Source organism: Lepidothrix coronata, unplaced genomic scaffold (genome assembly GCF_001604755.1).
Source record: "Lepidothrix coronata isolate B3197 unplaced genomic scaffold, Lepidothrix_coronata-1.0 Scaffold75, whole genome shotgun sequence".
Taxonomy (NCBI): Eukaryota; Metazoa; Chordata; class Aves; order Passeriformes; family Pipridae; genus Lepidothrix; species Lepidothrix coronata.
In genome coordinates, this window is record NW_016690255.1 from 8166293 (window position 1) to 8189024 (window position 22732).

The 22732-nt window shown below is 37.2% G+C and overlaps 1 protein-coding gene across 11 annotated transcripts in view; it reads right to left on the minus strand.

Annotated features, from left to right (window-relative positions):
* Positions 1-22732, minus strand: part of PTPRM (protein tyrosine phosphatase, receptor type M) — a 461846-nt gene that overhangs the window by 29638 nt on the left and 409476 nt on the right. For all 11 annotated transcript variants that reach the window (XM_017819524.1, XM_017819523.1, XM_017819522.1 and 8 more), the window contains 2 exons: positions 21784-21820; positions 4367-4464 (listed from right to left, as the gene is read on the minus strand). In XM_017819524.1, the coding sequence (XP_017675013.1) occupies positions 4367-4464; positions 21784-21820 (135 nt within the window). The remainder of the gene's footprint in view (positions 1-4366; positions 4465-21783; positions 21821-22732) is intronic.

Genomic DNA, 22732 nt, shown 5'->3' on the forward strand with positions numbered 1-22732 from the left:
AGTTATCCACATTTTTGTAGCAATGCAGATAAGTGCCACATGTCAGCCACAGGTCTGGTAAAACAAGCAAAGGAAAAGCTAAACCACCACTGTATTCCTTCTTTTGCCCTATGCAGACAAGCCATTCTGGCTGCTGGGAGGGAATTGTCAGCCAGGAGGAGTGTGAAATGGTTATCAGGAAAGCACACCACTCCTGAGAGATAAGCTGGCAGTGAGAGGCTGTTTTGGTAGCACTAAGGTGTGCATGCAGGCACAGGGGCTATTTACTAGTTTACAGCTGACCTTCATTCTCCTGTTTGTGTCACATTCCTTCTGTTGTGGTCAACCTCGCTTCCTTTCAAAAAATGGGTCTTTTGTGTGCTTATTAACACTATTAGCCCTGGCTGCTTTCTAATTCTGGATAATAATTGAGAAACTCTAATTACTGTAATTACTATGCTCCTGGGGTGAGGTTTTATTTTTTATAATTATTTCTAGTGATTTTGTTTGTGAATACTTTTAATATAAAAGAGCATGTAGACAATCATGAGTCCTTGCACTGCATTTATTTAACAACTACCTCCACTAAATTTCATCAGTGCCCTTCACCATTTATTAATCAGATACTACTTAATTTCTTCTGCCTCAAGCAAGTGGGAAAGCGACTACTGACAAATGACAAATAACGTGACACGCCAAGTTTGATTCTGCCAACTAAGAATTAGTATCAGCCCAACAAAAGCAAAGATGGAGGTGACAGCTAGATGGCACAATTGAATATATTCTAAATCTTCCCCACATGACTCTTTAAGGAGGAAAAAAATGCTTCAGTGTGTGCAAACACTGAAACAAAGCAAGAAGCAACCTTAGACTTTGGCCAGTACATAAACTCCTTGATCCATTCCCATTGCTTTCCACAGAAGGATCCAGTTGCATCTTTTGGAGCTTGTACTCCAGAACAGTCTCTTGGAGTAAGCAAGATGTTCTCCTGTGTCTATTTTCTGATTACCCCAACACTGGTGGGATAAAAAGTTTTGTTTCTTCTAGAATAATCCACCAGATTATGCTAAATTGCTCAGGAAAAGATGTTCCCTGAAATTACACTACTATCTTCAGTTCCTTTTTCACTTACAAACATGGGCATGGAGGCCTCTTGCATTAATATAATCCAAAATACATTATTTTGAAATAGCTTGTTGTCACACTGATGTAATTTTATGAGTCTTGATTCTCGGTTATGCTTTTTACTCGTTAGTGTGTGGTTTGGAAAATTCTGAGTCTTGGACAAAAATGTAGGTATATTATACCATTAATTACTTGTAATTTCCTTTTTGTAAACTTTATTGTGAGTGGAAAGTTGTTGACTTCCCCAGCATGAGGAAGACACGGACTTTTTTTTGAGGCTGCTTCAAGGGCTGCTTATTTGTTTAGAGTTTTTTTGTAAAAGTTCTTATGTCAGCCTAGGCCAATCTCAACTAAACACTGCTTCATCATCTGTTATCAAAGAACTGTTCATGCAACTCAGCAATGATTTTCCTAAATGACTGTGAGACCTCATTTAGATTTTTAATAAACAGCCACATTCTAATGAGGTCTTCGTAAAACTGACTAAATATGTTTAGAAATCATTAGCTTAAATTATCAGTACAAAAGTCTCCTTAGGGAGCCCTGCAGATTTTGTGATAAGACTTCTGGCAGATGGATTAGTGTAACAGCACAAGTGAGTTCTGAATTTCCACACAAGCAGTGTAAATGTGAGTGACTGGGTAACAGGCTACTTGATAAAGAGCTAAATGTCCCTGAGGTGGGTTCATTAAAGAGAGAAAACAATCAAAACACATTTCGGTGCCATTTAAATACCAGGTGCACAGCAGTCTGCAGGTGCCAGAAACACTGACAAGGGTCCCTTGCTGGAACACACAAGAGCTTAAAGGGTTGTGTGGTTTTGACAAGTGTGCCTCAGATAATGACAGATATTGGCTGATGTACCTGGACCCTGCTGGAGGGTAATGTGGGGACTGAGTCATTTGCAGCAGGTGCTTGCATTAGGGACAGCCTCATGGTGATTCCTCTGCCCGCAATTAAAACAGTCCTGATGCATAATGCTCCAGGGCAAGAAGCAAGTTCCTAGCACCGATTTAATGACTATCCAGCTAGTCCTGGTAAACAAATACACATAAGCCCCCTCAATGATTAATTCATGAAGGCTGTATGCTGTGTGGCAAACATGTTAAATAGATATCCCTCTTTCCTGAAAATACAAGGGAATTTTCCTCCTCAGTTTACAGTGGGTCAACGGGGTGAAAAAATAAAAATAATAGACTCCTATAAACCTTACACCAGCAATAGCAATTGAAATAGAAACCCTCAAATTTGGGAAGGTTATAAAGTTTGCCCTACAAGAATGCTACCAAAAGGTCCATTAAAATCATTACTAATCAAGGTGGCACCGAGCTTGTGTTAGGGGTTGTGGGACAGATGGTGTGTTTGTAATTTGCCTCCTTGTTACTGATGGGTCCAGCTCTGGGAGTGGCACAAAAACACCAATGGAGGAGTGACTGCATTGTTCTGTGGCTCATACAATTTCATTTCCATTAAAAGCTCATTTCAATTTCTGCTCTCTAATCTCACCTATGCTGGCCTCCAGAGAAAGTGAGAACAAAGTCATTTCTACCACTGCCAGAAACAACAAAGCCACAGATCTGTATCCCACTAGGACTCTTGCACCCTGAAGAAATCTCCGCAGTGGCACAAACCATTATTTGCTGCTAAGGGAATGGGCTGTGTACCTAAATGCTGAGAATGGAGGCTGCCAACACTGGCACCAAGACTGGCGTCTCCCTTGCTGGCACCTGACAGTTCACTCTAATTGGCACTTTCAAATACTGACTTTAGGAAAACAGTATGTGGTTTCATGCAGTATGCTATTTTTGTTCTCAGGCTTGTTTATTCATACCCTGAAAACATCCCTTTTTAAGTTGTCCACTTGGGTACTTATGAATGTGTATAAAGCTTTAACAAAGAGGTTTGCTGGAGAGTCTCCTATTCTTACAAATCCATCCATTTTGAACTGATATGTGACCATCCCGCTATTTCTACCTTTTTCCTTGCTCAAGGGACTGAGGAGGAAGCAGCCTCCATGATCCTTTTCTGTCTCTGCAATTAGTTGTACATGTGTTCCTGCAGCAGGTGTTAATTGCAGTCAAAACCCCCATCTTTTTTATATCTAAAAATAATACTGGCACCTGATATGTGCTTGAGCACACAGCTTAAATGTTAGGATTTATATTATCAGTTGACAAAGGACCTATGGAAGAATAAACTGAGATTGTAAAACTGGACTTGCTGAAAAGGACTTAAACTTACACCACGCAAACAGTGCTCTCTCTCCTCAGGGCAGAGGGGGTATCAGACACTCCACCAGCATGAAATTAAAAACATCTCTTAAAACCATGCAGATCACACTGAGATGTGTGCACTTGACTTCTTATTTCAACACTTCGATTTACAATAATTGCAGTAGTTCCCATAAAAGCAGTGATTTTTTTTCATTCCAAATGAAATCTGTATGCCAAGTTCCCAGGCAAATTTTCTTGAAAAAACATCCCAGATGAGAACTAAGACACCAGTGCATAGACAAAGCAGTAAATGAAAAGACTCAGTTATTGACAGTTGTGGGAAACAAAGAACAAGGTTCCATTCAATACTTGTTGAAAACAAAATTAGCTATAAAGATTTGTGTAGGAGGCTTACTTTAGAAGTTATCAAGCAAAGAAAGAGAAGTACACAGTATCAACCAGGTAACTCAAGCTTTCCTTTACTACGCAGCTCCTGAAGATAACCTCCTGATAAACAAATTTAGAGTACAAATGAGTAAAACTAATTTTTTCTGGTTTAGTCCAGAAGGCTTACAGGAAGTAAAACCCAAACAAACCAGATTGATTTAGACTAATATACTATGAAGCAATTTCATACTTCCAACTACTTTTCCCAGACATCTGTTTCAGAATTAATCCCCTTAGCCTCCCTTAAAAAAAAACCGATGATTCCATACTTTGTTCTGCAACAAATTCCCCGATTTCCTTAATTGAAATGGTATATCTGAGATATGTACAAAGATATGGCACCTTCTTTCTTTGGCAGTCTTTGCAGACTCTGCTGTACATAATGCAGCTTTATCAGTTACTTTTTTATTGTGCAAATGTTATCAAAGCCAAGCATCCAAGGCACGTTTAAAAACAATTGATAATGAACCTCTTAGCACAGGCAGTCATAAATATTTTATGTGCTATACTTAGTATATAAGCATCTTGTTGGTCTGTTATTTAATTTCCATAAGCAAACACCCTGGATGTCTCTCATTTTTTTAAGTACAAAAATCACTTACCCTTCCCACTTCTACGAGATTAGTAACCATGATTATGCTGGCTGTGTTTTCATGCCATACCATTCTCCAGAAGTCATATATTGTCTCCTGCATTGGTCCTGAAACAATAAATCAAACGAAAGGTTACAATCGGAAAGTCTCATGATTGGAAGCTTGTCTCTGGGGAACTTTGAGAGGCCATGACTATACACATATATTCATATCACTATCATCATATTTTTCATTTAGGGTCGGTTAATTTCTTTTCTGTCATCCCACCTATCTGCATTTAAGCATTTTCCTCCTGAAATAGTGTTCTGAAAGAAAGTTACTTCTCCAGTGCTTAGGTATTTATCTCCATAATACCCAGAAGTGCAATTATAAAAAATGGATAACATTACTCTTTCTTTTTAACAACTGGATGATAACCTAGGGAAGGTGTATTTGGAATGAAATGAGCCTCAATGGACGCTGTGGCCTTTCCTGGTTTCTAATATTTTTCTTAGTATCCATCAAATTAGCCCGGCTCCTAAACTGTAGTTCCTGAAGTGAAACAGTTTTTCTGCTGCAGTATATCACTTTGCAAAACAGTGGGGAAAGTGGCAGTGTGTCCTCTGCAGTGCTTTCTTGAGCAACCTGTGCACTTTTGTAGATGAACACACTGGGCTTCCTCCAGCATTGTGATGAAACTGGGTACCAGCCCACAGGAAATGCTATAGAAAGGTAAAATGTTGAGAACCACCACACCACTTTGCATATGCCTGGTCCTGTTTCTGGCCTACATGCCCCACCCTTTGTGTTTGGAGTACCACTCCAATTTTAAACCACTGCTGTAAAATCACTGAGCCAGTAAGAATAAACAATATAAACTATAAACTTAACATCCATACTGAATCCATTACCCAACTGTCACACTAGAGTAAGCAATTAGGGGCTTATTTAGAGCAATGACTTAAATCAGCTAATTGGAGAACAAATGGATAATGTATTGACCTAAATGTTCCTTTAGTAAAGAAGTAAAAACTCTTAAAGCACTACAAAACCATACATTGACAGATTTCGGTAGTTTGCACCCATGTTTTGGTACTTTGAGCTCCCTTTGAAAATAAAATCTTCACTCGTGAAATAAAGTATTTTGTGGACAATGTAGTTATACATTATTACTATATTATCATGGCAGGGAGGTTGGACTAGATGATATTTGAAGGCCCTTCCAACCCAAATCATTCTATGACTTTGTGACGCTGTGATATTATAGGCAAGCCAAAACCAACTCAGGAGGCAAGTAGCACCACAGCTATGACATAACTTACTTAGAACTCAAATTTAAGAAAAAGGATAATAGTCTAAAACTCTGAAAACTTTAAAATTCCAAATGATAATTTTATCATCTATAATTTGCATAGATCATTTAAAGAACTTATGCATTCTCTTCCTTATTTTATCTGTCTTCAAAAATGCTGCACATAAGTTTCACAAGTCTTCTCGTAGTCACCTAACTTCTCTTTAATTGTTTTGGTTGTTCATGTAACAGGAGAAAAAACCATTTAAAACAACAGGAAGCTATGATGGTTAGAACATGAGAAATGTCAGAAGGTCTTAAAGCAGAAATAACAGAAGAGCCTAAAATTACAGTTTCTGAAATTACTAAATTAAAGATGATGCTGTAGCTGCAAAACTGGACATATTTCTTTTTTTCTTTTAATTAACAGCAAGAACAGGTGATACTTTTGTGAGATTTCTTCTGAATTATGACAAGAATTAAATCACTCTCCATCATACGGAAATTTACAGTAAGTATTTTACTTCTACCAAAGTGTCCCGGATATGTAATACAGTCATGGTCCAAGTGCAATTTTGAATGTCACAGTAATATAATTAATACACATTATAGTGAGAGTTTAGCTTGTGTGTGTGTGTGTGTCACAAACATTGAAAGGTTTGTGTCAGCCTCTCCTACTGATGAAAGGAAGGAGATTATTCTACTCACTGCAGGAAAATACTATCTCTGTATAGCATCTTCCTTTCTCTCAAATTTCAAACAAGTATTGAGCAAAGTCACTGTTGCTATCATCTTGTAAGGACCACTGCTAAAAACAGGATTAGGGTTTTACACAGAGTAGTGTCCTGGAAAGAGTCTGCAAATTCATGACCCCTTATTACTATTATTTAAGTTTGATCAAGGACAAAAAATAATACTATTGCTTCAAGAATCCTGGTTTAATGGAGAAAATCTAAATGGCTCCACTGCATTCTGTCTCCATGGGACTATGAGACATTTCAAGAAATTTCATCTATTTTTGGTAACGCTGCAAGAAAGGTAAGAAAAGATCTTCTGTCCACACAGTTTTCTTTTCCCCTTGTGAGAAGCCAGAATCTTTGAGAAACTGAGGGGCAATGTAGTAAGTTTCTCTATGCATTAATACAGTTTTCTTTCCCACAGATTCACTTGAGGTACAAGGCAGTTGGGCCCCAGTTTGTAACAGTAATTTCTTTTTGACAGCTCTGGGATAACCTGCAACAATTTATTCCCGATTTAATTTTTTTTTTTCCTTACAGACAGCATAATTTTGTCATGATTTAAATATTCCTACATTTCAAATCCTGAAATCACACATTACAACTGGGAAGAAATCCTAAACATTAATTTATTCCAGTAGAACTTGAATTTATCATTCTCTATAAAGAAAAAGATAATAAGTTATAAGAAAAAAAAAATCTTTGGAAAAAGTAGCAGCTTTTTTTCAGGCCAGAGAAAGAGTTGAGTTCTGACAAGTCTCTCAAGTTCGACTCTCAAAGTACTTCTAGGAGAAATGTCCTATTCTGCAGTGCTGAGTATGCTCTTCTCAGTCTTATTGTCCAAATGATAAGAAAATCATAATTAAAAGTGCGTGACAGGATTTCCGGCTCTCCTCATATATTCTCATGTGTCTTCTTGCTTTTCCTCTCCAATTCTTACATGTAGCCTCCAAACTTCTTTCATGTTCAGAACACCAAAAGAAAAAAATCCCACCCCAAAACCTACCTTAAAGTTTCAGAAAGTAATTCTTCTATATCCCATTTTTCTTTTCTTCTTGACATTTTAAAAATTATTTTCTGACATATGCATAAATTATTACTTGTGTCCAGTGAGAAATGAAAAACATTAGAGACCAGGTAGGGTCGGAGGATTTACTGTCCTGAACAATCTGATTCCATACACTCATGGCAGGGAGAGAAAGAGACTCTAATTGTTCTAAGCATCAACTTAACAGATGTGTGCACAACAGGTAGAAAAGTTATTTGTAGCAGTTGCCCCCTTGCAGAAGGAGAAGGTCTGAAGAGAAGGTACCTAACAGTCAGCCTGTAGCGTACCCCATTAGGCCCACATAATAGTATTGGTATCAAAGATCTCAGCCGTGAAAAAAAAGAAATCAGAAACATACTGCAACCAGAAGATGAAAAACAAAGGAAAAGAAGAAAAAGAAGTCAAACCTCCAAACCCCTACCTAATTAAATGCATTATTGAAAAAAACTCAACAGAAACAATCGGTTGTATATATCACTACCACTAGTTGTATTGCCAGCAGTTGTTAGTTGCTGCTCTGGGAATGCAAAGATTAGGAAATGGAACATCACACAGCTTTTAAGAATGGTTTAAACTCTTAAGAAACTGCTTTTGTACACAAAGATTTCTAGAGCCTCTATTTCTGCTTGTTAGAGTGAGACCAAGTTTGAACAACCAGTATTGCTACTGGTTGTATGTGATCTGTACTGGGGTATGTGATCAATTTGAAAGTGATGAACTAGCGCAGAATACAGGAAAGAAAGCAAGCACACCAAGAAACAAGTAAAACCTGAATCTTGAAATGTACCTGATACTTACTCAGACACAGGACTTGTAAATCTATGGGTAATTTTTCAATTTCTAGAAAAGCATCTTAAACAAGGAATGAATAGCTTCTAAAACATTTTTTCTAGCATAGAATGTCAAATCCACAAGCTAACATTTGGTCCACCAAGTTCAGTGATAGATATTAAAGCTAGAAATGTGCAGAAAATGAATAGATACCCTTAAGCTCCAAAGGCTCCCCAGGGACAGTGCATGGGCAGTGGGAGCCATAAGTATGTGCTGATAGAGGCAGTGGACTGACAAGATGCAAGACATATCTGCAGCAGTTAAAATCCATCTTGAGAAGAGTGCAAAAAACCTCCTCCCAGTGAGTAGATGCAACCACACCGCAAGAAGAGGTGATTATAAAATGGTCCCTTCACCTAATGGTTACTGCAGTTTCTAGTAGCAATGACAACTGTCTTCACTTTTTGCTGAAGCCAAACCTACTGCTTGCTACTGTGACTGCTTACAACTTGACTACTGAAGGACAACTAGCGTATATGTCTACCTAGAGGGAGCTGCATTTTAGCCCTCAATCTTTACTATGTATGTTCCATTCAAAATGAACTTGAGACACAGCAAATGTTTTCTTATTAAGAGATACGGCTGCATGGCAACAACAAGAAGCCCAAAAGCAATGATTCCCTTTGCAACTACACTGTCAAAAAACCCCAACCCCATTACATAGCTGAAATTGTCTAAAATACATATGAAAGCATAAAACCAGAGAGGGAAAAAATACTGGGAGAGGAGACTAAAAGATAACAGATTAAAGAATTCAATAACTCTCATTTTCCTAATAAACCTCCTATCTGGGACAGACATAGCTGTTAGTAGGATAACTTAAAGAGTATTTCACAGACTGCAGGCAAGAGAACATATCCCGTTAACTGAAATACATTTTTTCCCTACTCAATAAGGCAATGTGCCCAAGATTTTATCAACAGGAATTTGCAGGTGCATCATTATGTGATCAGGTTTTCATGAGTGTTCTGTTCTGTTAGCCTCCCAGTTATCTCATGGAAAGCTCATAACTGGTCAGCAGCTCTGCAAACCTGGACACCTCTTTCTGTGACCAGGTGTAGGCTGAGGAGTATAAGATTGGATTCCACTTTTTCATAAAGTAAACCACCTTCACCTTTCTATCTAAAATAATCAGCTTACTAAAAAGAAAACGTGCAGATCTCAGATATGCTGACTTTGCCAACTAGCAAGATAAACTGCTGGTCCAGTATTTTTTTGTAACTGCATGGCCACACAGCAGTACAGCTCTTGCTGGATCATCTCTACCCTCCCCAAATGAGCTGGTTTCTGAATGGAAGGTACTTTGAGGATCTGACCAATTGTCAATAATTTGATTTGTCAAGAGCAGTCCTCACCATATGCTTGTTGAACAGTTATGACAGAGCACGCATTTACCTTTCACTCACACTTCCAGGAGTTCTTAAGGGTTTAGTGCCTCCATGGAAGCCAGCAAAGTCCAGAACAAAGCTGTGCTATAAGAACTTAAAAAACTCACACAGTCTTTCTGCCCTAACTTGTCTCAAAACCGGTTTAGACATTTATTTTCTACCATAACGTATACACTTTAAATGCTTACACAGGAGTGTTTTCATAGGCACAGTGTGTATGTTCCTATTATGTGAATAATTTTGAAATCTGGGATAAAACTGTGGTCAAGATATCATAAACCATATGGGCCTGCTGCTCACCAATAGCTATCCAAATGCATACAGATCAGTCTTTTGTATTTTTGGTTCTCAAGAATGTAATGATGAAAGAAAATCAGGTCATATAACCTGGATGTCTTCTAATGCTTTAATTAAAGCCCTCCCAAGTCTTTTCCAGAAACTAAAACAGCATCCAGGGTAAAACATACCCCAGTGCCAGCCACCTGTTCACTTTTACTGAAGTCTCCTGCAGGCCTATCACTGTCACAATTAGCACACTAAAAGGCAACAGACACTTTTACTGGCAAAACTTGGCCATAAATGCTTCAGTGTTATTTATTAATTGCTGGTTTCTAGCTGTCATACTTCAGTATTCCTTATTACTTGTTGCTTCTGTGGATTCCAGCCCCACACATTTTATGCACTAAAGAATCTCAATGTGTAATGAGCTGAAAAAATACATACTTGCTTTTATCCCTTTATTTCCTTTGAGTTACAGTGTTGACTGTGGTGGCATTTGAGAAGCACCTTCCAACTTTGGGCTTACTAATTTTAACTGTTACACAATCTTCATCAGGGGTATATTGTAATTATACAGCTATGTTGGATTTCCTGATAAAACTTTCTTAGAAATTGCTCTTGCCTTGAAAAAAATATAAATAAACAAAGAAGTGGATGGACTACCAGTGAGGTTTGTTCCCTATAGGTATGTTAAGCTACTAAGGAAGGCTGAGGCTATGGCTATTCTCATGTGAGGTATGGAAAAAATCTGCCCCTCAGTTTTAGACTTATTTTAACAATTTCTTGATCGTAGTAAATTCAGAGATCGCACACAGAGAAGGCACTCGTTTGCAGAGGCAGTAATTAACTCATAGTCAGGTAAGAAAAGAAACCATTTTGTAAGAAAAAATTCTAGTAGAACTTAATTCCCAAGCAAATAAAATTGTTCTCTTTCTCCTAACAGTACTTTTAACCCAGGCTTCAAAATATACCATGCATGTAAAATATATGCAGAATCTATATTTGAGTGGTAGCCAGTCCACCATTTCTTTTTTTTGCCTTTTGAAATCCTACCCCCCTATACTGCAAGACCCCCAAGAAAACAGTACGCAGCAGCACTGTTCTACAGTAAGTCACCTCAGCTATACTCAAGTGAGTTAATCAGGACTGAGATATGAATTTAAAATGTGTTTTTCATTATTTCCTTACTTAGATGGATTGTCAATAAGAAGCAGATCTGACTGAATCTTGTTAGTTTGACATTTCAGGAAAACACTGCTTATAAAGTAAGCTGAAATACTTTATTGGGACTAATCCTGCCCAGTGCAGCTACTGGCAACATAGAGGTTTTCTACTGTATCCTTTGCTCTGGAAAAACACAGCTTTCTCTCATTACCAGCCAAGGGACAGCAGAGTGAATAGTAATTGGCTGATTTTCAAGCACAAACTAAATCCTACCTGCTTTGAGCCAGCCAGTCAGCAAACCCTGCCGCCTGCACATTGCTATATGTGAAAATTGGCTTTCACAAAATGAAATGTTCAAAGTGCTTTCAAGTCCCATTAGCTTTCAACGAGGCTTACATTACTAAGTGACTGAGGAGCATGTAGAAATTCTATCTATAGCTCCCATGAGACTGACCAGTGCTTCGGCTGGCTTTCTATACCACCTCCTCCTATATTTAAGGAGTCAGCACTATAGACCTCTTCCAGGAAGAAGAAAAGCAGAAGACCATTCTGTAAATTCTCCATTTCTTTTCAAATATGAAAAGAAAATAAAAACATTGCTATTTACAATGTACAGTAGTGATAAGCCAGAGTCCCACTGTTTTATGAATTACAGGCAAGTGTCTCACAGATAGCTAAAATAAAAAAACCTCCATTCTAAATTCCCAGTTTAATATAGAGATGCTTAAAAATATATATCCTTTGAGTAATAACAAAACTGATTATTCCAGAGGATTTTTTCTCTTTAAAATTGCTCATTTCGTAAAGCTAGATAATCAGTTTGAAAATAAATTTTTTATAAGAGTATCTATATACACATACACATCAACTGTTGGCTAGAGCTGGATAATTTCTCTTGCTGGCATTTCCTCTGATCCGATTCTGCAGTGACTCTGAGGGTAGTCAGATGGGGGAATGTGGTATTTATTTTCTGGAATACCACATGGTATTTTCTTTTCTTTATTGACATAGATCTAACTGGGCTGGAACAGTGCACATCTCAATGCATTATTTTGTCTGCATTATGGTACCACCTAGAAATCCCAGTCTGGGACTGGAGCTCCACTGTAGCAGAAGTGCATTACATATTAAATGCCCATGAATACACAAAAGGTGTTCATGCCCCTCACAGTCACAAGTCAAACACACCTTGGAAGACAACAGAAGCAAAGTAGGGTTTGAATGAACTGAACAGTCTTGGTATAATATACCGAAACCACAACATGTCGGCCTCTACCATTTCTGACTAATCTTATGTGTTCCTGTTCCACATTAGTATTTCCACCATGTTCAGAAACAAGTCATTGCTGTACTTATTTTTAAGTCTGAGACCACACTTTATTTGTGTACTCTTGACAGGTGCTGTTTAAGACTTTTTTATAACACTGCAGCTAATGCTGCCAGCTAATTTTCCATCTAATAAAGTGTTACACACTTATTGATTGACATTTCTCCACAGCTAAATTTCCAATACTAGCTCAGTTTGTTCTATACGAACAAAATAAAATGAAAATGTCATATGGTTTCCCAAAGAATAAATAGCACATTTCCATAACACCGTTTGACTATTCACAGAAGTACTGCAGACTGGGAACAGAGGAACTGGCAGCAACAGAAATGGTCCAGATTTATACAGTTAGCCTGAGATTAGGCAAAGCTGAATGCAATAAAAGCTGTGTACATAGTACTAACACCCATGTATCCATCCTTATGCCATTCAAGAAAGTGGCTTTTTCTGTCTTAACTGCAGGAAACTTAAAAAACCCCCATCAAATCAGTGTAGTTGTTTAATGTAGTTCATCCATTACCACTGAAGAACTCTTTCTTTCACACAATTTTGCTTGCCACACAGCAGGGATGTTGAATGATCTGTTCCTCATTAACATTTTCTGACACTGGATAAATCCAGTATCTTTCAAATTCTGAATTACATGTAGCACTCCTGGGGGTTAGGAATTCCCTAGTGAGGGCTGTGGAATACCTGAATAAGGCTGGAGTCTTGAATCTTTACCTCGCAGCTTTTAAGACAGCACTGCTAGACAATGGCTTGCAGGGAGCATGTTTCAGTTTCTTCTTCTATGAAACTGGAATACTTTGAATAACTGTAATTACAGAGGCCTTGATGTATTTTCTGGTAGAGTGTACTGGCTACAGAGAAACATGTCTCACTCCCACATGGACCTTCTTTCTCTCTATGTACTACAATTACTACTGTAATTGTTTCACTACAGCCAAGCATGTTGGGAGAATGACAGGTGACTCATCTGGGAAACTGAGATACAGATCAAATCGCAACATGAGGTATTGTCTGAGGTCACAGCTCTGACTGAAGGTTTATTCCGAGAGCCTTGAGACCATGGTTCAAACCTGAACTCTCTCTGTGAAAGCAGTCCAACAGAAAGTTTCAGTTTAGCTGAATCAGTGTTTTCCACTAAGAAAGCTGTTTTTATTTCTAATTTGTGCATACTTCTCAAAAAGTGTGATTTGCATCACGGAAATATGAATACCTATTAATCACTCATTCTAAATAGCTCATCTGAGCTTGGGAAGACTAACAAATAGAGAATTTATTTTGTAAAAAAACATGCTGTCTCTCCAAAACAGAAATCTTAGGTAATTGACTTGTTGGACTGGGTTCTTCATATCAACTTGTAATGCAGAATGAATTCCGATAATGGATGAGAAGTTTAAGATCATTTTATCCCCTTCAGTAGAAAGTTCCTTAGGGAATGGACAAAAAAACCTAATTAGTCTTTTGCATTTCTACTTTCTACTTTCATGTTGAGTCAATAATAAGCATCAGGATGTAATAAAATCATCACTATTCTCTAGTTCAAAAATATGAGTTCATTTTGGCTACTTGTTTCTTTTATTTTTCCCCAAGGACCTTATTGTGAAGGAATATTGCTCATGCATGTGAGTAAGATATTCAGATGCTGTATTTTTTAAACTTGTACTGGGAGTTTAAGTGCATTAACAAGAACGTTTTACCTACATGAACAAACAAGATAATTTAGTCTATATTAAAGCCTAAGTAAAAATGTTAGAAAAAAAATGGTCTCAATTTATTGTCCTGATAGATATCTCATGAGTGAGATGTATCATTCACAATATATTTTTCTATTTAAGGCTAGAGATCATTGGTACATTCATTTCTCAGTCATAGAAATAGTCAGTAGCAAACAACTGTTATCCAGATCAAGACACATATGAAAGTCATTAAAAACAAATGTGTATTGGATATTTTTCCTTTTAATATTGAGATAATGATGGTAAAAATTAAATCTGCACGACAACAAATTCTCTCAGCACTATTATTTGTTGTTATTTTTTGGGGAGCACACTGGTTATTTTCACCAGGGAGATGTTCACTGGTTATTTTCAAGCAGGAAAGGGAAATGCTAACATTTTAATTCTATTTTTTCATTATATTTTATGGGAGACTGCAGTATTTGAAGTACAGTGTAAACAAGGAAAACCATTCTAACATGCCAAGTGTATTTGTGCTTAGTACAGACACAGTAACATGAGCATGCTTGCAACAGAAGGAGATTAGCAGCAGCAGAGGGAATCTCCACAGCCTACATCTGAATATGCATCTGCATGGAAGAATACAGATGGACAGGAAAAGAAATTAATCCAATAAGCCTGTATAATTTCTTTTTTCCAAAGCCAGTGCTTAAAAATCAACCAAACTGTCATGTTCATTGGTGGCCATATCAACACAGAGATTTCAGTTGCCATCAAAAGATACATAATAGAGAGAAGATGACAGGTTTCAAAGATTTGGATATGGTGACAAGACAAAAAAAGAGCTGCCTTATTTGTTTCTTGATACATTTGTTTCTGAAATACATTCTCTTTCTAAATTTGCTACACTCTTTTTTTTCCCCAGCAAATGAGAAGACAAAAAGCCTTCTTCCTTCAGGCTGCTGAAGACCAGCTGGAAAGTAAACTTTACAGAAAAAAGGATGCTTTGTGATTTTCCTAACAAACTAAATTTTTCTGCTCCTTCTGCTTTAGCATTAGGCTTCACTGATTAACAGGCCTTTAAACACTACTCTGTCAAGGGTGCTAGACACCCTCCTCATCAAGTCCAATTTATGACTGATTCTTCATCAAGGATGAAAAACTTATCATCAAAAATCAACTCTTCATAATTTGCATCGCCCAAAATACAGACATGCAAGTTAATTTATAAGGCTGATGTTGTATACATCATATTTTTTTTGTCTGGGCAAAAAAACCGGATTCCAGTTCATAATATAGGTAATTAAGAGTCTGAGCAGCATTAATAGATGGCCACCTCCATAATGTTCTTTTCTGAAAGTGTTTGGTTCACAAGACAGTTTGCTCAGCTGTTGAGTGTCAGGAAGAGCCTAACTTCCTTGTTTGCAGAATATATTTTATAGTCACATTTTTTTAAAGAGCATAAAGATATTACTTTTTACACAGTCTTGTATTTTTTATATTATAACCTTGAAACATTTCCTTTTGCCTGATTCACCTCTGTCTACTTATTTACAGAAATCTCTCATTTCTCTTACTTCTTACTTCTGATATGCAAAGGTCTGTTGTAACTATTCTAGACTCATTTCACAACAGAGAAATCAAAGCAATATCTTGTCTTTGAGAAAGAGATCTATATATGCTCTGAAGACCTTTATGTCTGATTTACTGCTGCTCAGTCTTTGTGGGGGAGAGGATAGGAAGAATTGCTTTTCCTTCCTCTGTGGCTTTGACAATGGACTACAGAAAAATCATCAGTTTCTCAAACTGTTGTTTCACAAGCTGCATTAACAAGCAAGTGAAAGAACAGCCTGCATGGGATTTGGGAACCTTTATGGGCAAATAAATACTAAGTAATTATTTACAACATATCTAGAGCTTGTTTGTACTTTCAAAGAATTTCCAAAGGTTTATGAAAGGCGGGCATGTATTCTATGCAAAATGTAGCCAAATATGTGAAGAAGTGCCTCCATCCAGTAACGAATCTATCAGCAGTTTTGTAACAATGCTCCCATTTCACTTGGTCTATACACAAAGATTCAGAGAAATGACACGCTGCAACAAAGCCTAAGTCAACCTTGTATCATAGTAAACTATGCTAGCTCTGCATTTACAGCCTTCTAAACTGAATAGTAAGCAACAGAGGTGTCTCATTCCCTGTACAAACAAAACTAACACAGAGCTGATAAGGACAGACAGAAAAATACAGAAATGACAAAAATGGTGAAAGATAAAGTGTTCTGACACTTTATCTCCTATTATAAAAAAAGAGGAAGAGAAACTCTGGTATTCTCATGTACCATAAAGTGGCAACTGTTAAAAAGTGTTTGATATTTACCAGTTTCTAGTACACACTCTCTCTTTTTGTACTCCAGTACCAACTTTTAAAAGAAGCTCTAATGTTGTAATCGTTTTCATCAGCCGTTGTTGGGAAATGGTACCATGACAGCTAATGTGAATTTGCCATATGGTTTTACAATGTAACCTTGAAATATACTTCCATATGTAAAGGGTCCATTACTCCTCTATGTGTTTGGGTCGGGCCAAAAAGTAACTTTGGCATTTGTCACCACTATTGCAAAACAGATGAAGGACGTGCTTCAGGAAGCCTCACTCATTAAAAGGGGTGCTTAAGAACGGGTTCATATCCCTCACTGAAGACGGATTGCTTCAACCACCTTTTTAACATTTTAAAGAAGTAAAGAATAGCATCAAACACAGTTGAATCTTCAAGATTAATACAGGCACATAGAATTCGATCACTTCATATATATATCAGAAAAACAGCCTGCCTGGGTTTAGTCCTACATCCTGCAAAAAATGACAGCACCTATAAAGCTGAAAAATTGTGTAGAACTGTTTTGCTATTCTGTTATTCATTTCTCCCTGAAGTAATTTCAAATGTTAATATTCACCTGGAGGCTAAAATCACAGAAGCAAAAGTTTCTTTGTAAAGAGAAGTGTTGAGCTTCCACACTGCTATAGTTTTGACAACTTTTTGCAACATAAAAACAAAACACATGCCAAGGAAGTTAAGAGTATTATTATTCAATGCAGTATTTCTGCTTCAGATGCCTAAAAGAGAACTTTCAGTTTGAAAGAAATTGTATTTTTGTTTCTGAAAACCCTTAATAAAATGTTCACTAAACATATACAGTCACGTGTGGAAGAAAGACAAGTATTTTGCAGAAAAGAGAAGGAATATGAAAGGGGTTATTACAGTGGCAAGTTTATTCTGTTGTAGTCAAGACTGTAAACATTTCCATTGTAAATATTTATTTTCAAAAGTTTATAACTTATTCCTTAAAAAACTCTTTCTGACTGAAACTTAACTTGACGTCTCTCTACATAATAAGCAATACAGGCAGCAGTTTAGCATCTGCTTTAGAATTGGATACAAACAAAAAAAAAAGAGATTGAAAGGCTACACTAGGCCATTGTTTCTAAAATGGCTTTATTTTCAAGAGCTACTTTTTACAGTCATTAAGATATGCTCTGAAGTACTTCCACAAATTATCTTAGATCCGGTTCCTCTGCATGCTGCTGCAAGCAGAGACAATCTGAACTGTGGGGAGTATTCAAAAGTCTGAGATGCACAAATGACTGTTCTTTATATACAAAGACATGCAGGTTGCATGTGAGTATCTGCTGTTTTGCATGTGATTGATCTGCTTGAAAAACAGCCCTGGTGGAAATGGCAATGAGTGATGCTGTAGAACTATGTTAATATTCGTTTGTCACTCACAATTTAGTTGCTGGTGCTGTGGTGGAGGAAGCACACAAAACCTTTGACAGAGGCTTGCTAAAAGAAGCCAAGTGATAGCTCAGTTAACTACCCGAATTTCAGGACACAAGGAACAAGTGAATTCAAAACCAATTATTTTTCTTCCTGCTTAGTAATCAAGGTGAGACATGCAAGATCAACAGTCATACAGTAGTCAGAATATCCAGCAGTGTGTATAAGTACTGTACGGATATTCAACCCAATGCTCTCACTGACAGACCTGGTTAAAATTCATTGATTACCCAACTCCTTAAAAAAAAAACCCCTAGCTGCCAGTAAATTGAACAGATCATACAAGAGCTCGATATTTTGCTATTAAAAAAAAAATACATCCATGGGAAGAAGGGATATATAAAGCAAAATAATGAGTTTTAAATTGCACCAGCTTGCTGGTTCTGCATGACCCAATATGCTGGCTTTTGACAAGGGATTCTTTTTAATCATGGTGACTCAGGTGCAGATCCCATCTGTTGATGCCAGATACAGCAGATAACCAAAAGCCTTTATTAGCTGTAAATTCAGTCTACCCCTCACATTATACTTACCACATAAAGGAAAATTGACATTAATTTTATTATTGAAATTGCACACTATGAATGTGTTACTCTTAAAAATGGAAGTAAAATCTTTTTTGATTCTTAGGTGAGAAAGCCTTCAATTAGGAAAGTCTTTTAAAAAATGTTTCACCCCTAAATCATATTAGCAGAAGGATGCTATAAATGCCAAGGTGGAAATCTACCAGTTTGTATGTCAAACTCTGGTTAGTATGGAAAGCAGTAACACTTTAATAAACAGGTGATTAGGCAACTCCCAGCTCTGTTAAAAGCAGATTGGTAGTCTATTACGAACTGATTAAATTTGCCACTTCTTCACTTCAAACAATTATATTTGCTCATTAACACTTGATATGTTGAATGCAGCTTAAGAAGAATATGGGAAAATTAAATATCAATCATTCTAACTCCTCAGAGATTTAAAACTGACTCACATAATGATACTTTCCTTCAAAGAACAATAGGCAAGTGCACCTGTGAAAGCTGCTGTGGAGGAGAAAAGGGAGAATGGGAAAAGTTATTTAAAGACTGATGAAAAGTAGACATCAAGGGAATTAAACACGCAGCTTAACTGTTGTGCTGCACTGATGTGTTCATACATATCTATATGAAAGTGTGTTCTAAAACAGAGCATACACATGGTTGGCTGTACTGCAGGCTGTGGCACGTGACAGGTTTATTAGTAAGGAAGACAAAGAATAGAATCAGAATATCCTGAAGTCCAATTTATCATAGTCCAGCTCCTGGCTCTGCACAGGACAGCCCCAAGAATTGCACCATGTGCCTGAGAGCACTGTCCAAACACTTCTTGAACTGTGGCTTGGTGCTCTGACCATCACTCTGGGATATTTCGAGGCACAGTCTGTTTAACATGTGAGACAAACGTCTTTCCTTTCAGAGCCTTAAAGAAGTTTAGGAGATTAGTCCCCCTTACATTACCACCTTTGCAAAAGACAGAGATGGCATCTTAATGGAAGCATTACTATTGTGCAAAGGCTTTGTCAGAAAACTGGGATACTGGAGATAACACTAGCCTTTACACAGCTGCATCTATTGGGCCATTGCAGAGAACTATAAAAAGCAGATGAACGTTTTTAACCCTATTCTGATGATGTGAAAGGTGAGACAGAGGAAGGAAAAGAAACTTTCTCATGTTTCTTCATCAGGCCACAGAACACATAAACCTTCTGAGATCAGTGCTCTTCATTCCTCCAAACTAGATATACAAATCTGCTTTCCAACTGGCCTTAAAAAGTAAGATGCTAAAGATGTATCCAGCCAGATAATTTTGAACTTGCTGTAAATTGTATGCCCATTTTAAAATGAATTTTATATTCTTCGAAGAACTAGTTTCTCACTTACTGCACTATGAGAGGCATGCGTGGCTATTTACCATCTCTCCATCCTTGAGATGCATCCCTGTGTGCACTTACCTGCACCTACACAGTAGACACTTATGGGACCTGCCCCAAAAATTGATAGTTGGAACAGTTATATATCCTTTACATCTTGGAAGAAGATTAGTTTATACTTCTGTTCTTGACATCATATCAAGAAAAAAGTGTGGCAAAGAAACTGTTGGGACTTGCTGGTGGATGTGGTACACGGACCTCCAATATATTATTCATACATAATTACACACTTGGTTTTAAGATCTGAAAGTACAAAACCTCAAGCTTGGTATTTGCTACTCAAGTATTATGATGATTCTGATAAAGATTATGATTAAATTGCATTTAAACTTGCTTCAGGTTGGGATCTCATATGTCTATAAGAAAACAGAAAACTGTCTAGGAGATATTCTGGTGAACTTCCTGATAAAAACTGTATTACAAACTACAAGCTAAATGCCAACTGTTTATCTTTTTATTTTTGGTTTCAATTAAAGGTGACAAACAGCAGCATTGTTAGCTAAAGGTTAAATGGATCAAACTGTTACTTCTTAGAAGAGGAGGTGTAAAAGCCCAAAGAGAATTAAACAAATGTTGCATTTTTGTCCCTGCTTTTCTGTCTGGCTGAAACCAGGACATTGGCTTGTGTGCAGAGACTGTGGACTAAGGAACAAAGTGAGAGGGTAGCTCATATTCTAAGATCACAAATTCTAAAAGAGTAAAATTCTGGTCTAAAAGTGTAATATTGACACTAGTGAAGTGGTTCTAAAAATAAGGTCCGTGTCCTGCCCCACTGTCATCTGTCATGAAGTACTGCTGCAATTGAGACTGAGAAGAGTTAAGGTACAGCAACGTAGAGATACCAAGCCTCCCACTAGTGGAAGTGGGGACTGGAGGCTGCAGACTCTGGGATACTTAAGAAACAACAGAAATCTCAGCAAGAGCTCTTATTTGACATGCCCAACATTTTATCTGCTTTGATAAAAAGTCATTATAAAGTATATGTAACCTCTAAATCCAACACACGTTAAGATTATTCTGAGCTTATTATACCCAGTATTCCAGTTGGGTCCCTTAAAAGGTTGAAATAAGATCCGTGGTCCTTCATATCCATGAGAAAATGTAGGAAGCTCTGGCACAGACTACCTATTAGAGAAACCATTCCCTAGCAGCAAGCAGTGGAGGAGCAATCAAATTTTCACATGTATGCTATCCAAGCATAAGCAGGAGATTGGCATATTGTTCAATATTGTGATTAAGCATTCACAGAAGACTCATCTTTCCCATTTGTTCCAGCTCTGAACTTGACCAAAAAATAAATAAGGACTGCATCAGAATGTGCAAATTATGTCTTTCAAGACAAGAACAAATTCAACATTAATTTGTGTGTCGACAAAAGAATAGGTTCTTGTTCACAAGCAAGCTTTTAAATGATGGCCTGTAAAACTGTCTTTGTAGAGCCCTGTGATGAATCCCCCTGACAGTGATTAAACATCTTTGGGTCCTCTACCAAAACTTGCTGGCTGAAGAGTTTTGTATTTTATGGACCTGAAGCCTAGTTATCACTAAAGAGTTAAGAGAATATACACTTTCATGACACTGTTGTCTCTCTGAAAAGTTTACTGAATGTTTCTACCACGACTAATTTCTTTTTCCATGAGTAACAACATGCTGAGTAACTTCTTCCAAAAAGGATGTATTTTCCTTTTTTTTTTACTCAAAACCTATTTTAACACAAAAGTAAAGGACTGCTTACTTAAAATACTTGAAAATTTGATAATAATTCAGTTTCTTTGCTTCTACCCAAGTGATTGAGTCTGCTCTATCCTGGATATTGACTGGCAAGAATGCATATTAGACAGAATAATTCACAATCCAAGTACCAAAACCTCTTAGCCTCACATAACCAAAAAGAAAGGGTGATAAACTTACCTTGTGTAGCAATGTAGTGATTTGGTCTATGATAACCCTAAAAAAAATTGGAAAAAAAAATCAGCAATATGCACTTTGGCTATGTTCCTATGAATGAAATTTCATTTAGAATCATATTCAGGAAATGTCAGTACAGGTATCAGATACAAAAGTTCTTTCCAATTGAGGAAGGGCAAGTGAGAAGGGAAACAAGAAACAAATGTGTTTTGTGGAAGATAACTAAGTTGTAGACTTGTACATTCAGGGCCAGAAGTAATATGTTCTTTCAGTCCCTTGTTGGCTCTGCTGAAAATGAACAGCATGAAATCCTCTCTAGCACTTGCAGCTAATGGCATCAGATGTTCTTGGAGTCTAAGATATACCTTCACCTATTGCTATTGACTGCAAAACCTATCCCTTTTTTAACAGTTAAGGAATGTCAGATTTACATTCAGCCTGGTGAAGGGAGAGGGAGGATGATGTTCACTGTGCCCATGATGAGCTGTTTATGTTTTATTTCTGAACAGTAAAAAGTAAGGTAAATTCTTTGACTAAATGGTTTGGTACGAATACACTTTTTCTGATCTAAAAACGAAGTAGATAAAAAATTCTGTTTCTCTGATGATGAGAGCAACTTAATCACAAGTTGGCCAAGCAATAAAGATTAATACTCTATGTCTTCTTTGCAACATTGCCAAAATGTAATGATAGCATTTTTATAGTATTTGAGTTTCTGATGTGATGGGAGCATCACCAAATGTTTAGATGTTGGTAAATTCAGTTGTAGGAGTGTTAATATTTGAATAATGGTAATGATGCATTGTGAGTCATCAACAGGAAGAACATAAGGCTGTAGCATGCGTGCCATTGCAATTTCTTTTTAAAAGAGCAAGGGGAAGTATAGTGATACAAGGTGGGAAAGACTCAAAACAACTGAAGATAGTTTGAATACTACAGAAATAATAACATG